The following is a 17,352-nucleotide window of genomic DNA, read 5'->3' as shown; positions in this document are numbered from 1 at the left end:
GACGTGTTCATCTTTTGAAGCATATATGATGAACCTCTTGCCCTTTTTGGCTAAATATGCTGGTAATTGTTTATAAAAAATGACCTAGGGTCATATAAAGTACATTAATGAAGCAATTGAAAAGACAAATGCTCCATGCTGTAATGATATACTTCAAATTTGCGACAACACTTGTAGGAAATTTTTAATCTATAGTTTCTAAGATTATTGTTTTAACTTTTGGGTTGATTTTTAAATAAAATTTTAAAATGTGACATTTATTCTGATAATTGTAATTTTTTAATATTTAAATGACTATATAGAATATAGTCATCAGTCCAATTAAGAATAAATCAGTGAAGGCCTGAAGGGCATGTTGTGATGGATGGGAGAAGCATTAACAAGAAACATGTACAAAGATGTTTGTGGTTCACTATGTGTTAGCTACGTTCATAGGTAGATGAAACCCCTATGCTGAGACATTCTCATTCGGGGGGGGGGGGGGGGGGGGGGGGGAACTAATTCAATACATGTAACACGGTCCAATCCATCTCTTCTTCGTAATATATAAGTATGTCAGTGATTAATAAAAAATTTAAAATCAATAGAAAGAAAGTATAAATTTGTTGCCATTAGCCCATTATCTTTGGCATCATTTCATTAAGATAGAGAATACATGTAAAAAGTACATTTATGCATGCTTTCAAATATTCAATATCAGTCTAATGCGCAATCAGTTTATATTTTGGAATATTAAGCTTTGCAGACTACACAGTGCTATTGATTTACATACAGATCAGAGTATGTACAAACATCAAAATATTTTGATTTACGAATGAATGATACATTAGCTACCACCCTTAATCTTAGTTCTTTCAGAGAAACTCTGATACCAGTTGGCACTGCGGAAGGCCAATCATCTGTAACTTCATGATGATCATGTAATGCAGCATAACTCCCTGAAGCTTGATTGTTAAGAGAAGAATTTCCATTTGATTGAGGATCATCACTAATTCTAACTCAGGGGAAAAAAAAAAAACACAATTGGCTGCTATATGATAAAGACACATCCATATTGTATGTAAATTGATTACATCCCAAGAGGCCCGACACCTAAATGAAAAAATGTAGTATGAGTCAGTTTCATCAAATCAACTGTAATTTAGCGTCTGCTAAACTGCTGCAGGAGAATTGATCACTTGATTGCACAAGTCAAAATTACCTGACATGGGCATTGGTGGCATTGGAGGTCTCCTCGGAAATGGTGGTAAATTACCTGACATGGGCATTGGTGGCATTGGAGGTCTCCTCAGAAATGGTTGTTTTTCCTTAATGTCAACAGCTACAGCATCTGACGTAAGAAATGTTTTTGCAACAGATGCTGCATTCTCCAAACAGCACCTGACTACCTGCTCCCATTTGTGAGGGAAATGTAAAAAATTATCGTCACTGGGCACATATAAATGTATTAACAAGATGTGAAGAATCTAACAGAAAGGAGAGTAAAAAGAGTGCATTTTTTCTACAAAAGATTTGACACTATTAGAGCATGACTTGGTTCTTTGCCCATTCTGCAAGCAAGCAGGATAAATTGATTTTTTTGGGTTAGATGCACTTCAAATCTTCTAATGCTTCAATTTGGTAATTTAATCTTTACCATGAATCCATGATATTTGGCATGAAGGCCTCTATAGTTTTTTTTTTTTAACATTGCTGTTAATAAAGTAGTAAGGAGCTAGAATGCTATACTTTGAACATACTACATGATCCAAGCCACCCGAAAAACACATTACTATAATTATTTTCCACAAGTAACAGGAAAAATTACATTTGGATCTAGTATACCTTTGTAGGATCTATAATCCCAGCTTCCATTAGATCCTGATAACAGTCACGTGCAGCATTGTACCCATATCTCAAGTTATCATTCGCAAGAACCTGCAACAATAGTTTCATAGAGTTAATTATGAGCAAAATGCTTACATATTTTGAGCAGAACAGAATTCAGTAAAACAGTATGCAGGACCTTTTGTACAACCACACTGCCATTAACACCTGCATTTTCTGCTATCTTTTTTATTGGGTAGGCCAAAGCCTGTCTGAAGATCTCTGCTCCAACCTGTAGATATTTACTTAATTTCAGTCACATTTGTCAAGGAATGCTCATAAAAATCTGACATGAATACCTCTGAACATACATTTTTTGTTTTGACAAATGTTCTGAAGTTTAAACACAAGCTAGGAATTCATTTGATATAACGGTATATTTATTGAGCTGTATCATATCACATCCAAAACTTTTAAGCAGCACAGAAATATCATAAGTTAGGCAACACAAAGAAGGGAAGATCATAGCCATTGGCTATAGACATCATGAGTTCGTTTACATAGAACTAAGCAGTTTTCTATGTTTTATAACAAAAAAAAAATCTGAAAGGAAGTGCTGCATTACCTTTTGCTCCTCATTATCTAGCTGCTCTTTGATTTCATCAACCTTCAATGAAAGCCGTAAAAGACAACATCCTCCACCAACCACAACACCTTCTTCAATAGCTGCCTACAAAATGTCATTTTGGAGATTAGAAACAAGAGTTCATGTTACGAAGTTTGTTAGCAAGTGAGTTAAAGATTCAAGAGTAGAAATAATTAGATAACAGATCTTTAGGATTCAGTTCTTGTTATTAAGCCACGTAAACTTGTTAGCTATTGAGTACAATTATAAGAGCAATAAGAAACCAAAAATAAAGAGAGGGAGTGCAAAATTTCAATTTTCTAATGGTCAAACGAAATCTTTCCTTGATATTGCTCCTAAAAAAGATCATAGGAACCTTTCTTTGATTTCTTCATGACTTGTCATATGCTTAGACACAATTTTGTAGGCTCATAAGCTTCCTCCATCCTAAAATAATAGGTCATATTTCAATTTAGTTTGTCCCAAAATTATACTCCGTAGGTCACTTGCTGGAATTTTCCCATAATATCCTCAATGATGTTCTAAATCAATATTTTTACAGAAAAGCTACATTGGTATGATGAAGTAAATTTTGGAAGTAAAAGATAGTTTTGGTATTTTAGCTGATATCCTTATAAAGACCATGAATCAAATGTGGCCTATTATTTAGGGACAAGGGGAGTAATTGTTATTACGATCTCCTCAAAGTTAAAATATATAAACTGAATAAATCAAGAACAGTACCTTAGTTGCATTCAAAGCATCTTCAATCCTTAGATGTTTATCCTTCAGCTCAATCTGTGTTTGAGCTCCCACCTGCAGAAGGCTGCAATATAGTCATTTCATTTTAACAAAATGTCCACAACACAGGGTACCTGTTCCTGTTTATAAATTATGAAATTACCTCTATGATAGCAATACCCCCAGATAACCTTGCTATTCTCTCATGCAGAATTTTCCGTTGAAAATTTTCTTCGACATTCTGGAGATTGACCAATAGCATTTAACAACTAAGTATCATGCAAGGAAACCATACAAAAACTGTCATCAAATATCCTCTGCACATATCTGGCCAGATATTATCTTACTAGCTCAAACCTTCAAAATCTAACAGAACATTACACTGCCTAAAAAAATTTATTTCCTAAAATCATACACTTGTTCATATAACTTCGATATATTATACTCCACAGGACTGATGCCATTGATATTTTAATCAGTATGTAGATCAATACTGACCTATCAAAGTTCTATAGTTCAAATGATAGGCCAAATCTGTGAAGAACTTGATGCCTTACCTCAGCATATGCTTTGATTTCAGAAACTCTCTTCTCAACAGCTTGCCTTGTACTTCCATCAGTAACAATCAAAGTAGATTTGTTGGTTATGATCACTTTAGTAGCAGTTCCTAATACATCTATTCCCGCCTTTTCTAGGTTGAGGCCTATATCATCTCTGATCACAGTTCCTACACAGTGCACGAGAACATAAAGAGCACACTTTTAAAAAGATACAAAGTGTACACCCATTTTGGTATTTGAGGACCTGACAAAGGTACGTGAGGAGATATGAAGAGTCTGAGCAACATAAGCTATAACAATGTGGTCAAGCTTAAATTGGATCATGGCTGCTTTAGGGAAGCATAAATGTAACTCTTATGACCAGTAAAGGAACTACCTCTTGTCAATATAGCAATGTCATCCAAGCAATGACTTTTACGTTCTCCAAAGGCAGGAGCCTTGATAGCAACAGCCTTCAGAGCACCTTTTAGTTTGTTCCTGATTATTGGAGCCATAGCTTCCTGCTCTATGCCCTCTGCAACAATCAAAATTGGAAAATCTCCCTGAACCGCATTTTCTAACATTTTGAACACCTCCTTCGGATGAGTGATCTTTTTGTCCACCAAAAGAATCTGCCAGGTGAACAATTAATCCTTTGATCACTCCTCAGAAGAAGATCATAGAAAACTGATTATTGATGTATGAAACCTACCTTGCAATTGTCATACTCTACTGTCATTTTTCGTCGATCAGTGACAAAATAAGGAGACAAGTACCCGCGATCAAACTGCATTCCTTCTACAATCTGCAGTTTGTTTTCTGTGTATGTTCCTTTCTCAACTCTCACAACTCCTTTCCTTCCTACTTTTGCAACAGCTTCAGCAATCATATTGCCTACTTCATAATCATTTCCTGCACTAACAGCAGCCACATCTGCAATTTCATGATCTTCAATCTGCATTATTTTTGCAAACTTAATTTAAGTACTATGAATATGAACACTTAAATTTCTTCCCTTCTCTGAGGTTTTCATGAGGCTAAAGCATTAAGAAACAATAGAAGAACAGTAACATTCACCTCCCTAGACATTAGTTTAAGCTGAGAAACAAGGGCCTTTGCTGTCTTCTCGATACCACGTGAAATCTGGATAGGATTCCTGCCTGCTGCAATGACCTTAAGAGTTGCACCATTAGTACAAGGAATTAAGAAGCTAGACAACGACACCAACAACAAGGCATTTAGATTGGTAATGTCCTTATTCCATAACTAAGGAATATGTTAAATGCAATTGTGAAAATAAAGAAATTTGTCCTAGCAGTGACCCTTTCGGATAGGGATATAATTACCTTCACACCCTCATCAATGAGACCACGGGCAAGAACAATCGACGTTGTTGAACCATCACCAGCAAGATCATTAGTTTTAGCACCGGCTTGTCTCACCAACTTTACTCCAACATTCTCTAGAGGATCCTCCAACTCAATCTAAAGTATGATCAGTTGATTACATAAGAAAAGTTCACACAAAGTTATATGGTAGCTCCTTCACATTATATAAATATATAGTGCTAGTCTAGTCTGTTAGAAATTGCACTGTTTCACAAAATGCATACATTTCTGAAATCTGCTAAATATGAACTTATGTATGAAATTCCAATATTCATTGAAATAAGCTACATTGATTCACAATCATTTTTAAGGAAGTTCAGTTAAAAAATCATAGTTTAAGTACCCACCTTACAAATATTGTGTACATGATCACACAATTAAAAACTTATTTCTTTAGTCTTTTATTAAGGGTATTATGAAAAGTTCACATATCAACATACCAAGTACTACAAAATAACCGATTGATACGGGGACAGCCCGAAAAATAAATGTGGCCAATTATTTTGGGTCAGAGATGTATAATTTCTATATCATACCCACATACTAATTAAATAACAGAATTGATGAAATAAATGCTACAAAGTATAAGCAAAGTAGATAACCTCTTTAAGAACAGTCTCACCATCATTGACAATCTTGGGAGGTCCATATTTATTTGGCAAAATCACATTTCTTCCTTTTGGACCCAATGTCACCCCTAACAAATCTCCCACCAAATTCACCCCTGCCTACAATTCCCACAAAAAAGATTAAAAATTTGATAAATATATAACTTTAAAAATAAAAAATCAACAATTATAAATTCAAAAATAAAGGTGTAATGGTCCAAAAATGGTAAACCTGAAGTTTCTTAGTGACAGAACCATCATGGTTAAAGTGGAGCTCTTTAGCCATGGCTTTAATGGTGGTGTTAATTGAAGTGGGTTTAGTATAACAAGTTCTGTGTAATGTTTTTTGATAAATTAGAGAAACTGGGTTTGGTATGGAAGCCATTAATTTGAAGTTCAGTGATTAAATTTTGTAGGAAAATTGGGTTAGTTCTGTGTTCTAGAGTTGTTTGTGTTTTCGTGGGTGATTGTGTTATTTGGATGAATGGAGATAGATGTGGATAATGAAGAGAGATGGTTAGATGGAGGCCCAACGGTCGATATATTTTTGGGTTTATTTTCTTTGGAAAATTTCCCTCTATTTTAGAGTCTTTATTTATACTCTATTTAGTTGTAACATCCCCTAGTCAATATGAGTCAACTATTAGATACTGTATTATTCTCTTTGGTAGGTACTAGTGGCGGAGCCAAAATTTGTAATCCGGAGACACGAATTTCAAATGTTTAATAAATTGACAAAAATTTTAAGAAAAAATAGTGATCAGATTACATAAATTGTTTATTACTGTATATATTTTAAATCACATGAAATATGTCATATATATATATATATATATATATATATATATATATATATATATATATATATATATATATATATATATATGGAAAAAGAGGAATTTGTAAAATAATTTTTTGTTGGTGAATCCCAATTTTAAGTTATGTAATCCCCAATAATCGATAAACGATTTATCAAATAATAATCTTTTAAACAAATTGATACTAGATATAAAGGGATTTGAATTGGGTTACATTTGGAAAAAATAATAAAAAAACACAACTTTCTTTGACTAATATATATAAAGGGATTTGGGATACATTCGGAAAAAAAAAATAAAAAAATTAAACGCAACTTTCTTTGACTAATGAAATTATTACAATGTAATCCGTATTATGTAAAAATAAAATTTGAAACTTAGTTCCAAACAATTAATTAAAATAAAAAAATAGAATTTAGGCACACATAATTAAAGAGATAAAAATACGAAGATTTGTATTCATTAAAAAATGATGAATAACACATTAGTAAACATTATCAACAAGGTGGTACTTAATTAAATAGTTAAATGAAAGTAGTTAGAGGTTTGAAGGCATACAATATATAAATTATATACTATAAAATGAAATTAAAAAAACAAGTAAAAGAAAGGACCAAAGGGAGAAACAAGCCTTATTGAAAGCCCAACAACCACTGGGCCATGTTTAATCTTTATGATATAAGTTGTTTATGTAATGTATTTATTCTTATTTATTGTATCTTTTTATGCTAATGAAATTCATCTTTTTTTTAATGGTGGGATAGCTGTCCCCATGTTCCAACGTGGCTTCGCCACTGGTAGGTACTCATACTTAACGCTCTTATATCGAAAACTATATTTTAATATTGTATCTCACTATTCTTTACTACTTTTTATTCAAATTTTTTTTTTCCCTTTCCTCTTACATTTATTACTTTTCAATAAACTATTAAAACTCACTATCTTTTTTTTATAAATTTTTAAACATTTCAACTATCCCACCTATTTCTTATTTTATTTAAATCAATTAAATTGTCTAAAACTCTGTGATAATTAAAGTGTAACACTTTAAAAAATACACGAAGGAAGTACGAGTTTACACAACTATTAAATTCAAAATGGTATATATAAATTAAAAAATCAAGGGTTGAAAAGTAAGGGACTAAGGATATGTTTGTGATATTTTCTTAAAAGGCAAGTGGAGCAATATTAAAAAAACGGAGAAAGTATGTTATATATTTGCAAATACACAACAATACTCCATTTGTATTTCCTCCAAAAAAAAAAAAATAAAAAAATAAAAAAATTAAGTGTCAATTTAGCAATGACTAATCATAACATATTTCCTCTTAATTTATTAAAAAATGGAGGAAGTAAATTTTGCAGTGACTAATCATACCATAATTCCTCTTATCTTGTAATTAATTTCTATCATTGTCATTTTAAAAAAAAGTAATTTATTTCTATCACCCAATGATAAAAATTAACATAAAACCAATGAATTATTTACACGGTCAGCTTTCACACAAAAAAAAAAAAAAAAAAAAAAAAAAAAAAAAAAAAAAAAATTTACATGGTCAACAAAATTGGTTGAATCCTATAAATTGCCCAATTTGTCATAAAGCCTTAAACGTACAGTATTTCCCCCTCACGGCCTCTAACACACCTCACCCAAGAAAATAAAAATGTCAAACTCTAGTCTTGAAAACATAGAAACTATGAAAAATTCAGAGGAAGTAGAAATGGAGAAGAAGCTCTATGTTGCCGCTGCAAAAGGTAATTTAGAGTTTCTTCAAGAAATTCAGCACGGCGACAAATATTTACTTAACAAAACTTATTTAAAAAACAATATCATTCACATCGCGGTTCAACACGAACAACACGATTTCGTAGAAACATGTCTTAGGAAACTTCCAAAAGATTGTAATGAGTTAATATGTGAGAAGAATTCCAAAGAAGACACCCCTCTTCATGTCTCCGCCGAGGTCGGAAACTTTAGTATAGTCAAGTTACTCAATGATCATTTTGGTGATAAGAAGCAAATGCTATGGGGGGGTGCAAAACTCAAAGGGTAACACTCCACTTCATGTTGCACTTGTTCATGATAATGTTAAGATTTCTAAGTTTTTGTTGGAGAAAGATCCTTCCTTGGCTTGTATTGTGAATAAGTCAAATGAAGCACCACTTCATCTTGCAATCAAACACCATGTTAATTATTGTAAGTTTGTCAATTCCCAACCTCATCTTATTTGTTTGTAAATCTAAGACTGTGTTTGGTAACTGCTAGCTTATTTGAGCAAAATTAGCTTATTTGACCAACATTAATTTATTGACTATTAAATAAGCTAATTTAAGGTGTTTGGTGAAAAATTTCATGACCAACATTAACATTAACTTTTTTTTATTTTTTATTTTTTTTAAAGTGTAATCCCCCGTATTTATAAATATATTATAAATGAATTTTTATTTTATTTATAATACTTATATGTGTTTTTCCGGGATTTAAGTTTTAAAGTTCCAAATTATTCTTGGGTTGATGATTGATTTTGTTCTAAAAGGATTTTTAATTGTCCATTCAACAATTTATGCCATACTTATTAAACAAAGCTAGCCCATTTCATTTACCTATTTGACCCATTAATTTTATGAGCCCAATCTTAAAACTAACCTTACACCACTCTCTCTCCTATAAATACCCCATACATCCCCAAATTTTTCCCCACACAAAAGGTTAGTCTTATTTTTCCTCTTCTTTATTTTATTTTTCCTTTATTTTCTTTCCCCTTATTTTTCTTTTCTTTTCCTTTTTTTTCTTTTCTTTTTCTTTCTTTCTTTTTCCTCCTCTTTACGTGAGTTTTGACTCACCACCATTGCTGCACCACCAACTCTGCCTGCTGCCACACCACCTCCAGCCGCCGGACGCCGGTCGCCGCCACCCCCTGACCGCCGGTGCTCCAGCAGCAGCCACGTGGCTGCTGTTCTCCCACCCCCCTTATCTCCTTCCTCTTTTGTCTTATTTTGCTTAATGTTATTAAATTGTTTTGGGTTTTGATTTTGTAGTATAAAGATTATATTTTTAGTATCAAATTCATGTTTTTGATAGCTTAAACTTATAAATTTCAGATTTTAATTGTGTTATAATTTTCAGATTTTATAATTTATAAACCTAGGGTTTTAATTTAATCAAATTGGGATTTTAGGATTCTAATGAGCAATTAATTTGGGGCTTTTGTTCCTAGTCAATTTCTATTGATTAATTAACCATAAAAACATGTTTTTAATGAAGTTTTAAGGACTTTTAACCTAATTTATATTGCTGGAAATTTGGTTAAGTATTAATTTATTGTTGTGTGTTGTTTTCTAGGAAGTGATTTTTCTCTAGGAGACTTTTAATTAATTAAAAGTGGCGCAAAGGATTGTTTACACGAGGTACGTACATGTCTACTTCGTTGTAAGTAGTATCATGTTTAGGTACCAAAAGGAAAGAACTTAGTTTCATGATTAGAGAACACTTGGATGGAAATTGTTTGGTTATATATATAATTAATTCATGTATTTATGTTATGAGGCATGTTTTGGTGAATTAATTATTCTTGTATGGAATTATGGATGCAAGTATGTTGAATTATATTGGATTAATTGTTTGTATGGAATGTTGATACAAACATATTTTATTGGATTGGTTTGTTAACCACATTTGGATTATTAAAGGATTGGAATTGAATGGTTCAAGTGGAATGAATTTATTAATTATTCCACAAGGTTATTATTATTTATTTATTACTCGATCATAACTTGTTAGTATGTTGAGTAAAGGTGTACTAAGCCGAAATGGCTAGGTGGGTTGACTATGTTCAACAATTTTGAATAATTTTGAAGTTTAATTGGAATTAAAGGTCAATTTGTGATGTGATCACCATTGTCCTAAATAAGATTAAAAATGAATTGATGTATGATTGTTATATATGGTCTTCTTGATTGAGTCGGCTATTAATTAAAATTGTAATCACGTAAAGTGAAACATGGATGAGCAATAAAACTCTGGAAAGCGTGCACTTCTAGAGTATTGACAATTATGGGTTGGGGTACACGGTGGTAGCCCGTGGCTTTTCGAGGCTTGTTTGATCAACATGTCCTCTTCTCTTTTGGTATTTACATTTTATTTTATAATGAAAGTTAGATGGGATCCTAGACTAACTTTGTGAGAATGGAGTCGCGCCCATTCTTGCATCGCGCTAAACTTTTATTTCAAATGGTCATTTGGGACCAAAATGATTTGGTGGATTGGACAACCTGGTCTATTGCTTACTCCAAACTAAATTAATTAAATTATATATAAAGAGTCAAGTGTTTGGAATTAGTTAGTAAGTATGTTTATCTACTTTAATTAATTGAGCATGCTAGGTTTGGTACGTTGTAGCTTGTATGTACTCAGCTTTGCTGATTGCGTGCTTTTGTGTGTGCTTTCTTTTGGTCATGGCCTTCGCCTTTCAATGACCCTGTGATGATCCAATTATTACACTTGTATTATTGGGGAGCAGTATTGCACAGGTTAGCTTGATGATGTGAAGTTCGGGGATTTGACATACGCATTGTCAAGGGATTGGTGTGATTGAGCGTAGTCGTTCTTTGTGTCGAACTTATTTATGTTTTGCAATTTCATTTATGTTTTGGATTTTTAATATTGGTTTGGTTTTAAATAAGGGCCTTATATGGTTCCAATTTGTAAGCTTTGACTTATTCGTTTTCTAAACTGTGTTATTTTAAAGACTTATGTTGGTTTTCCGCTGCAATACTTTGATAAAGCCTTAATGTTTAAACACGTGACGGTAACATGTCAATGGTTCTCCACTATTTTATTTAAATTAAGTGGTTTGGAAAATGGAGAATTATTGGGGTGTTACATAAAGCCTATTTAAAGAGGTTATATATTCCACTAAATAAGCTATTTTTCAAGAAGTAATTAGCTTGCTTGTTTGGTTCATAGATACAATGTTTGTTTTCGGTCTATTATATCTATATATAGATCGAGCATGAGTTGTGGGTTAGTCTAGCACAATTTAGGCTTGAAGCTCGCTTTTGGCACGACATAACCTGAGTGGCCAATGGTCTACCGACAAGTTGTGCATTTTGCAAAAATAGGAGACACCATTATTTTTTCCATTTTTTTTAGTTTTAATTTACCTCATTTGCTTAGTTTTATTTTATTTTTTATTTTATAACCCGTATTCCATTTATATCTTTAATTATTAAGTAATTGGCATGTATGTAGGAAAAATCTAATTAAGTGGATTCGGCTTTAGTATTGTACTATATAACTAGCTTAGGCCCTGTGCCATGTACGATAAATCTTATTTTTGTAAAAATTAAATATATCTTTCAAATAAATTTGATAAAACATAACCCATCAAATATATAGAAATTAAATTGTCATAATCTATATTAAAAGGCAAAGTAATATATAATCTCAAATTTTAAATATATAGTAGTAAATCCCCATAAACAAAATTGTAATTAATTTGAATGTATATTTAATATTTAATATTTAATATTTAAACCATATTAATTTTACCCCTACGTAAAAGTCTAGTGTGGGTCTTTCTTTGAAAAAAGTCTAGTGTGGTATGAGCATTTATCTCATCAATTCTCAAGCTCTCTGAACCACACACCAACAAAATAATGCTTCACCATGACTATCACGACGGTAGGACACCATGTGTGTACAATATTAGCCTAGCCTAGCCTAGCCAACCAACCAACCAACATATGCACTAATGCACTTGCATATTTTTCAGCTATTTGTTGATTTATTTAATTTGTCTCTTTCATTCAATATAAATGCGCTGAATTTTCAACGCTTTATTTACTCCTCTACAAACATTAAAGATGATGTTTTGCTTTATTAGTTTCTGCCTTTCTGGCCACATTTTTCATCTTTTACCATGATGACTACATATCATGTAAACTTTTTTTCATTTGATATACTAAGTGATAGTAACCATTTTTTTTAAAAAAAAAAAAAAAAAAAAAGTGATAGTAACCTTAGCTTGAAAGGTCTATATACGTAGTATAATTTTATGTATACCAAAAAAAAAAAAAAACCTTAAAAAAAAAACTTTAGCTTGAAAACGTGATAATTAATATTATATTATTTTTTCTTTCCGTCTTATAATACAAAGCCAATTTAATTTTTTTTTCACATGAATTAAGAAGGTTATGGATTCCTTAAACTAATGATTGGGTATTGGGAGTACATATATGCATGTAGAATTAGATATAAATAAAGAGAAAGAGAAAGTAGTTGAAAATTATTGATAAGAGGGAGAGAAAAAGTATTGAGAATTAATGTCAAAATACATTAGTTTAGAAAAGAAAAAGAAAATAAAGATGACTACTCATCAAAAAGAGAATAATATTGTCAAACAATACAACATTTAAATAGAACTAGGCTTTTAATAAATTTTGATTTATCTAAAAAGGAGTACAAGCTTTGTAATATGAGACCGAGGAAGTACAACATGTAATGCATATTATGCATCTACAACAAAAATTTCCAACCAGAAAGACTATTTATTGGCTACATAAAAAATGTAGCCATTGAAACTATTTTCAATTTTAACCGTTTAAATATAAATGATTAATCTTGTCCATTCATATATTTGACTTAATAATAAAAAATAATCGTCGCTGCCATTGATGCAGTTCCATCTTTCAACCTAAATCTCCATTAAATAGGTGTGGGGGAACAATTATCATGGATAAGATTGAAGTATAACCAATTACAATCAATGGAAATTGCTGATTGACTTGAAAAAGGAATTCAATTTTATATATTGGATAGTTTTATACGAACTACACTGATAATTGGATAGGATAATTATAATTATTTATTGCTCTCCATGAGTCTCCCAGTTTATTTTTGTGATGGATTTCATGTTTAGTGGATTGTTTTGCTATTCATTCTTTGCAGAAATTCATTAATGGAGTAGTTTGTTGTGTAGAAGATTACGAAAAACATTTAAACAATTTTATTTTTTTTGGTATTTAATGGTCAACTTAAATCAACGGTCCTAATTTACATAATGATAATCAAGGGTGTAGATTTCGTTTTTGTGGTGGCTACAATTTTATTGTAGCCATTGCAAAACTGTTTCCTTTTTTTCCCCTTAAAAAATATCATGATTAAAGAAAAATTAGTAAACACAAACTTACATTAAATTATAAAATATATGTATTTATTTTGAAATACACATTTGAGCATGCTTGGAGTAGAATTAGACTTTACGCTTGGTGTTGTGACCTGGTAGGTCTAGCTGGTATCATGAAATAGAATTAGACTTCTTAAATATAGTTGTAACATAACCATTTACAAGTATTAAAACAGAGTAAAATCACTATTTATTTAAAGAATATTTAACTTCTGTTTATGTATTTGTGCTATACATAGCTGAGAGTGAATCAATAATGGCCAAAATAAAACAACCTATCACTGAGGGAGGAGCTGCCTTGGCTACAACATTTGTACCCGGCGAAGATATGTCAAGTTTGATATTATTTCTGGTAGAGAAATGGAGTCATGTCACATGTTGGCCTGATGCAAACGGTTCGACTCCTCTGCATAGTGCAGCATCGCTAAGTTCACCTTATAACCTTCAGGTCATAAAAAACATTCTTTATCACTGGCCGCAGTCTGCAGAGGTGTGTGATGCTTCTGGCAAGTCCATCCTACATCTTGTGATAACTAGGCTGCCAAACTATCAAGAAGTTAAAAATTTGCTTAAATTTAAAGAGATTTATGTCCTCAGAAATTGTCAGGATCTACAAGGAGATACACCATTGCATATTGCTGCAAGAAATAAGGACATTAACACGGTACGAGTTCTATTGGAATCCTCGACGAAACTTAGTATTAAAAACATGGAAGGTGTCTCGGTAGCATCACTGATACAACAACATAATCTGCTTGAGGTACTACTCTGATCTGTAGGAACTGAAACTAGGAAACAATAGTACTGATTACTTAGTCTTTTTTCACATGCCAAGATATATATTTGTTTCATATGTCGAATATTGCAATAATGCAGATGCTAAGGAAGCGAAACATGACACCGGAGGAATCCGAAGCAGCGGACAAAGGAGACATAGCCTTTCTAAGGCATAGAATGAGCAAATTAGGGATGGAAAAATTGGAAATCATGGAATTCTTACTCTCACATGATTCCAAGGGAAGAAATATCCTTCATAAATTGCTACAGATACAAAATGAAAGCCATATAATGCATGACGACTTTGTAGATTTCATCCAACAACTTCTTGAAAATTTTCCATCACTTGTCTGTCAAACAGACCTTAACGGGGACACTCCGGTTCATATCCTTGTACAAAATCATCCTGATACGAAAATTTATGTCGCTTCAGGAAATCGAGACAGCCTTGACATGCCACACACTAATGTTACTTTAAAATTGTGCAAATCAGGCCTTTTGTTACTATTACTAGAATTATGCAATCTGAGTATCCTTAGATTTCAAGAACAGACACCTTGGTTGGTACAGAATGCAGTAGGCAATACACCGCTTCACGAAGCACTCGTAGCAAATAACACATATTTAGTAAAAAGATTGTTAATGCACGATCCAAGATCGGCTGGTGTAGCTAACAAATGTAAAGAGTTGCCTCTTCATTTGCTCGCCGAATGCCCCATGAGTAAATATTTTAACTTCAACAAGTACTGTTTTTTTTTTTTCCTTGTTTTTTTTTATTCATCATTTTTAATTGTTTGGTTCTGTTTTGCATAAGACATGGATGAGCAGTTCAAGAAAGAAGTAGACATAGAATCAATGGTAGAGGCGACAAACGACACAGCGACACATTGGCTCGACAAGGATGGTCTGACCCCCTTAATGAGAGCTATTAAAGCTGATAACCTCGTAATGGCTACAGAACTATGCAATCTGTCACCAAAAGCAGCACAAACTTGTGACGCTGACGGGCTGACATTTTGGCACCAGCTAATAGATCATCCATCAGGCTATTTTTTGCACCACCTTCTACAAATTAAATCTGTAAGAGATCTGCTGAAATTGAAGGACAAGCATGGAAATACACCGTTGCACCTTGCAATTGAAGGTAATCGTTACGATCTTGTAGAAGTTTTCCTTCATGTTTGGGGGAAAGAACGTAAATCATCAAAGGACAATGAACAATGGCTACTAGATCTTTTAAAAATACAGAACAAAGCCTGTAAAACCCCTGCCGATCTTATCAGAGAATCACCAAGTCTTCCTCCCATTGTAAGTACTTCCTGTCTATTATTCTTGTAGTATTTTAATGATAAAATAATATGATCGGTTCATTTTAATATATGTACCGAGTACATAACATTATAACACTACAAGCTAGATTGAGTTTTAAATAATATTGATCCAATATCCTCGACTCGTATTGTACCGAGTACATTGACAACATTGTTGTTTATTGTAACTACTAACTAGGAATGTTTGATCATATCGAAATAATCAGTCACCAATTTATTATCACTAACATAAAGGTTTATTTTTACCATTCAGATTGAGAGAATCATACTGGCTAACAAAGAAATGATAGGTGTTCGTAGCGTGTGGGGGATTCCTACAAAAGAGATGCAAACCTATGTGAACACAATAGGTATAATAGGCGCGCTTCAGACAACAATAACATTCACAGCAGCATTTACAGTTCTGGGAGGAATAACCCAAGAAAATGGGACTCCACTCCTGATAAGAAAGGCCGCGTTTCATGTATTTATGATCTCGGACATATTAGCAATGTGCTTATCAATGATGGTTTTATTTTGTCTCCTTTGGATCATGGCCACGAGCAACAGAAAAAATTCCGTGATGATACTCGATTTCAGCGTGTCAATGCTGTTAGCATCATTCTTTGCAACTCTTTCGACATTCATGGCCGGTCTGTACGTAACAACTTTCTCTGTGGAACCCTGGATTGCTATTGTCACTTTGGTTATATGCTCTTTGTTGACGTTGCTCGTCCACAAATATTTTGTCATAAATTTTCTCATCCCATTCGGAAAGGCTACGCTCATCTTTGTTACGTGTTTTTGGCGGTCTATTGCTGATTTATGCACAAATATCACCAAATGTTGCAAGACAAACCTAATAAACAAGCTTACAGCAGCAACAACTAGTCAAGGTCACTCTCAGCGTCATCAACATCAGCTTCATAATGTTTAGCCAATATTTTTGTAATTATTGTATGCACTTAAAAAATTGGAAGATTTATGTCAACAAGGACCTTTTTTTTTTTTTTTTTTTTTTGGTGAGACATGATATTTTAAAAACAAAATTTTAAAATATCCATTTCTATAATTTATCGATTTGCAAGCTGAAAAAATTGCTTGGTTAAGTTTTTTGGGATCATTTTGATCCTTACTAGCCTAATTTTTTTTTAGTTCAAAGTAAAATAAAGGAACTAAAATAAAATTACTCCATACTAAACATATATATCTCGTTTTGCATCCTAAGAAATGCTTTGGTTTGTGTTCCATTAGTTTCAAGAGGATAAAAATTGTTTGATTATATATGGTTTTGGGATCATTTGGCCCATATGATTCCACTTTAAGTTCAAAAATGGCAAATAAATTATTAAATATGTCTCGATTTATGCGCTATAGATGACCAATAATGGCCTGGCCAAAATGTTATAAAACCCTAATAAAAAAAAGTTCATATGTTATTACAACTCATCATTCATTTTCAAAGTGAAGAAGTTAGTGTTAAGTATAAAACCTCTATTCACACTTTAAGCTCAAAGGAATCTCGTATGAAGGAGCATATATGATACTATACA

At 32.5% G+C, this 17,352-nt stretch overlaps 1 protein-coding gene, 1 long non-coding RNA gene and 1 pseudogene across 4 annotated transcripts; 2 read left to right on the top strand and 1 right to left on the bottom strand.

The window, feature by feature from the left end:
• Nucleotides 1–656: 656 nt before the first annotated feature.
• LOC145570242 (ruBisCO large subunit-binding protein subunit beta, chloroplastic-like) lies at nt 657–6,271 on the bottom strand. 2 transcript variants are annotated; one of them, XM_081629275.1, is made up of 14 exons: nt 5,940–6,271; nt 5,702–5,827; nt 5,058–5,195; nt 4,789–4,884; nt 4,424–4,666; nt 4,109–4,343; nt 3,730–3,899; nt 3,336–3,413; nt 3,176–3,247; nt 2,432–2,536; nt 2,006–2,098; nt 1,825–1,917; nt 1,202–1,388; nt 657–1,092 (listed from the first exon to the last, which is right to left on the bottom strand). In XM_081629275.1, exons 1-14 carry the CDS (start codon nt 6,090–6,092, stop codon nt 1,070–1,072), a joined length of 1,812 nt encoding a protein of 603 aa, XP_081485401.1. In that variant the 5' UTR covers nt 6,093–6,271; the 3' UTR covers nt 657–1,069. The 2 variants fall into 2 exon arrangements, with proteins under 2 accessions (XP_081485401.1, XP_081485402.1); XM_081629276.1 differs by having other exon boundaries at nt 5,722–5,827; nt 5,940–6,079.
• Nucleotides 6,272–8,866: 2,595 nt separating this feature from the next.
• LOC145571877 (uncharacterized) lies at nt 8,867–11,289 on the top strand. The gene is made up of 2 exons (XR_014096641.1): nt 8,867–9,933; nt 11,046–11,289. It is a non-coding gene; the product is annotated as an uncharacterized LOC145571877 (long non-coding RNA).
• A 2,590-nt stretch (nt 11,290–13,879) lies between these two features.
• Nucleotides 13,880–17,035, top strand: LOC145571876 (uncharacterized; annotated as a pseudogene). Its single transcript, XR_014096640.1, has 4 exons — nt 13,880–14,472; nt 14,589–15,210; nt 15,304–15,797; nt 16,074–17,035. The product of XR_014096640.1 is annotated as an uncharacterized LOC145571876 (transcript).
• Nucleotides 17,036–17,352: the final 317 nt, after the last annotated feature.

This window comes from Chenopodium album, chromosome 12 (assembly GCF_948465745.1).
Source record: "Chenopodium album chromosome 12, dcCheAlbu1.1, whole genome shotgun sequence".
Lineage (NCBI taxonomy): Eukaryota > Viridiplantae > Streptophyta > Magnoliopsida > Caryophyllales > Amaranthaceae > Chenopodium > Chenopodium album.
The sequence above is the reverse complement of the archived record's forward strand: the minus strand, read 5'-3'. Positions and strand labels throughout refer to the sequence as shown.

Excerpts from the sequence above, each read along its gene's own strand:
- LOC145570242 (XM_081629275.1), bottom strand. The coding sequence starts at position 6,092 with ATGGCTTCCATACCAAACCCAGTTTCTCTAATTTATCAAAAAACATTA. Across the intron at positions 1,918-2,005 it reads GCAGTGTGGTTGTACAAAAG|GTTCTTGCGAATGATAACTT; the intron begins GTCCTGCATACT and ends CTATTGTTGCAG. Across the intron at positions 1,389-1,824 it reads GGATTATAGATCCTACAAAG|GTAGTCAGGTGCTGTTTGGA; the intron begins GTATACTAGATC and ends AAATGGGAGCAG.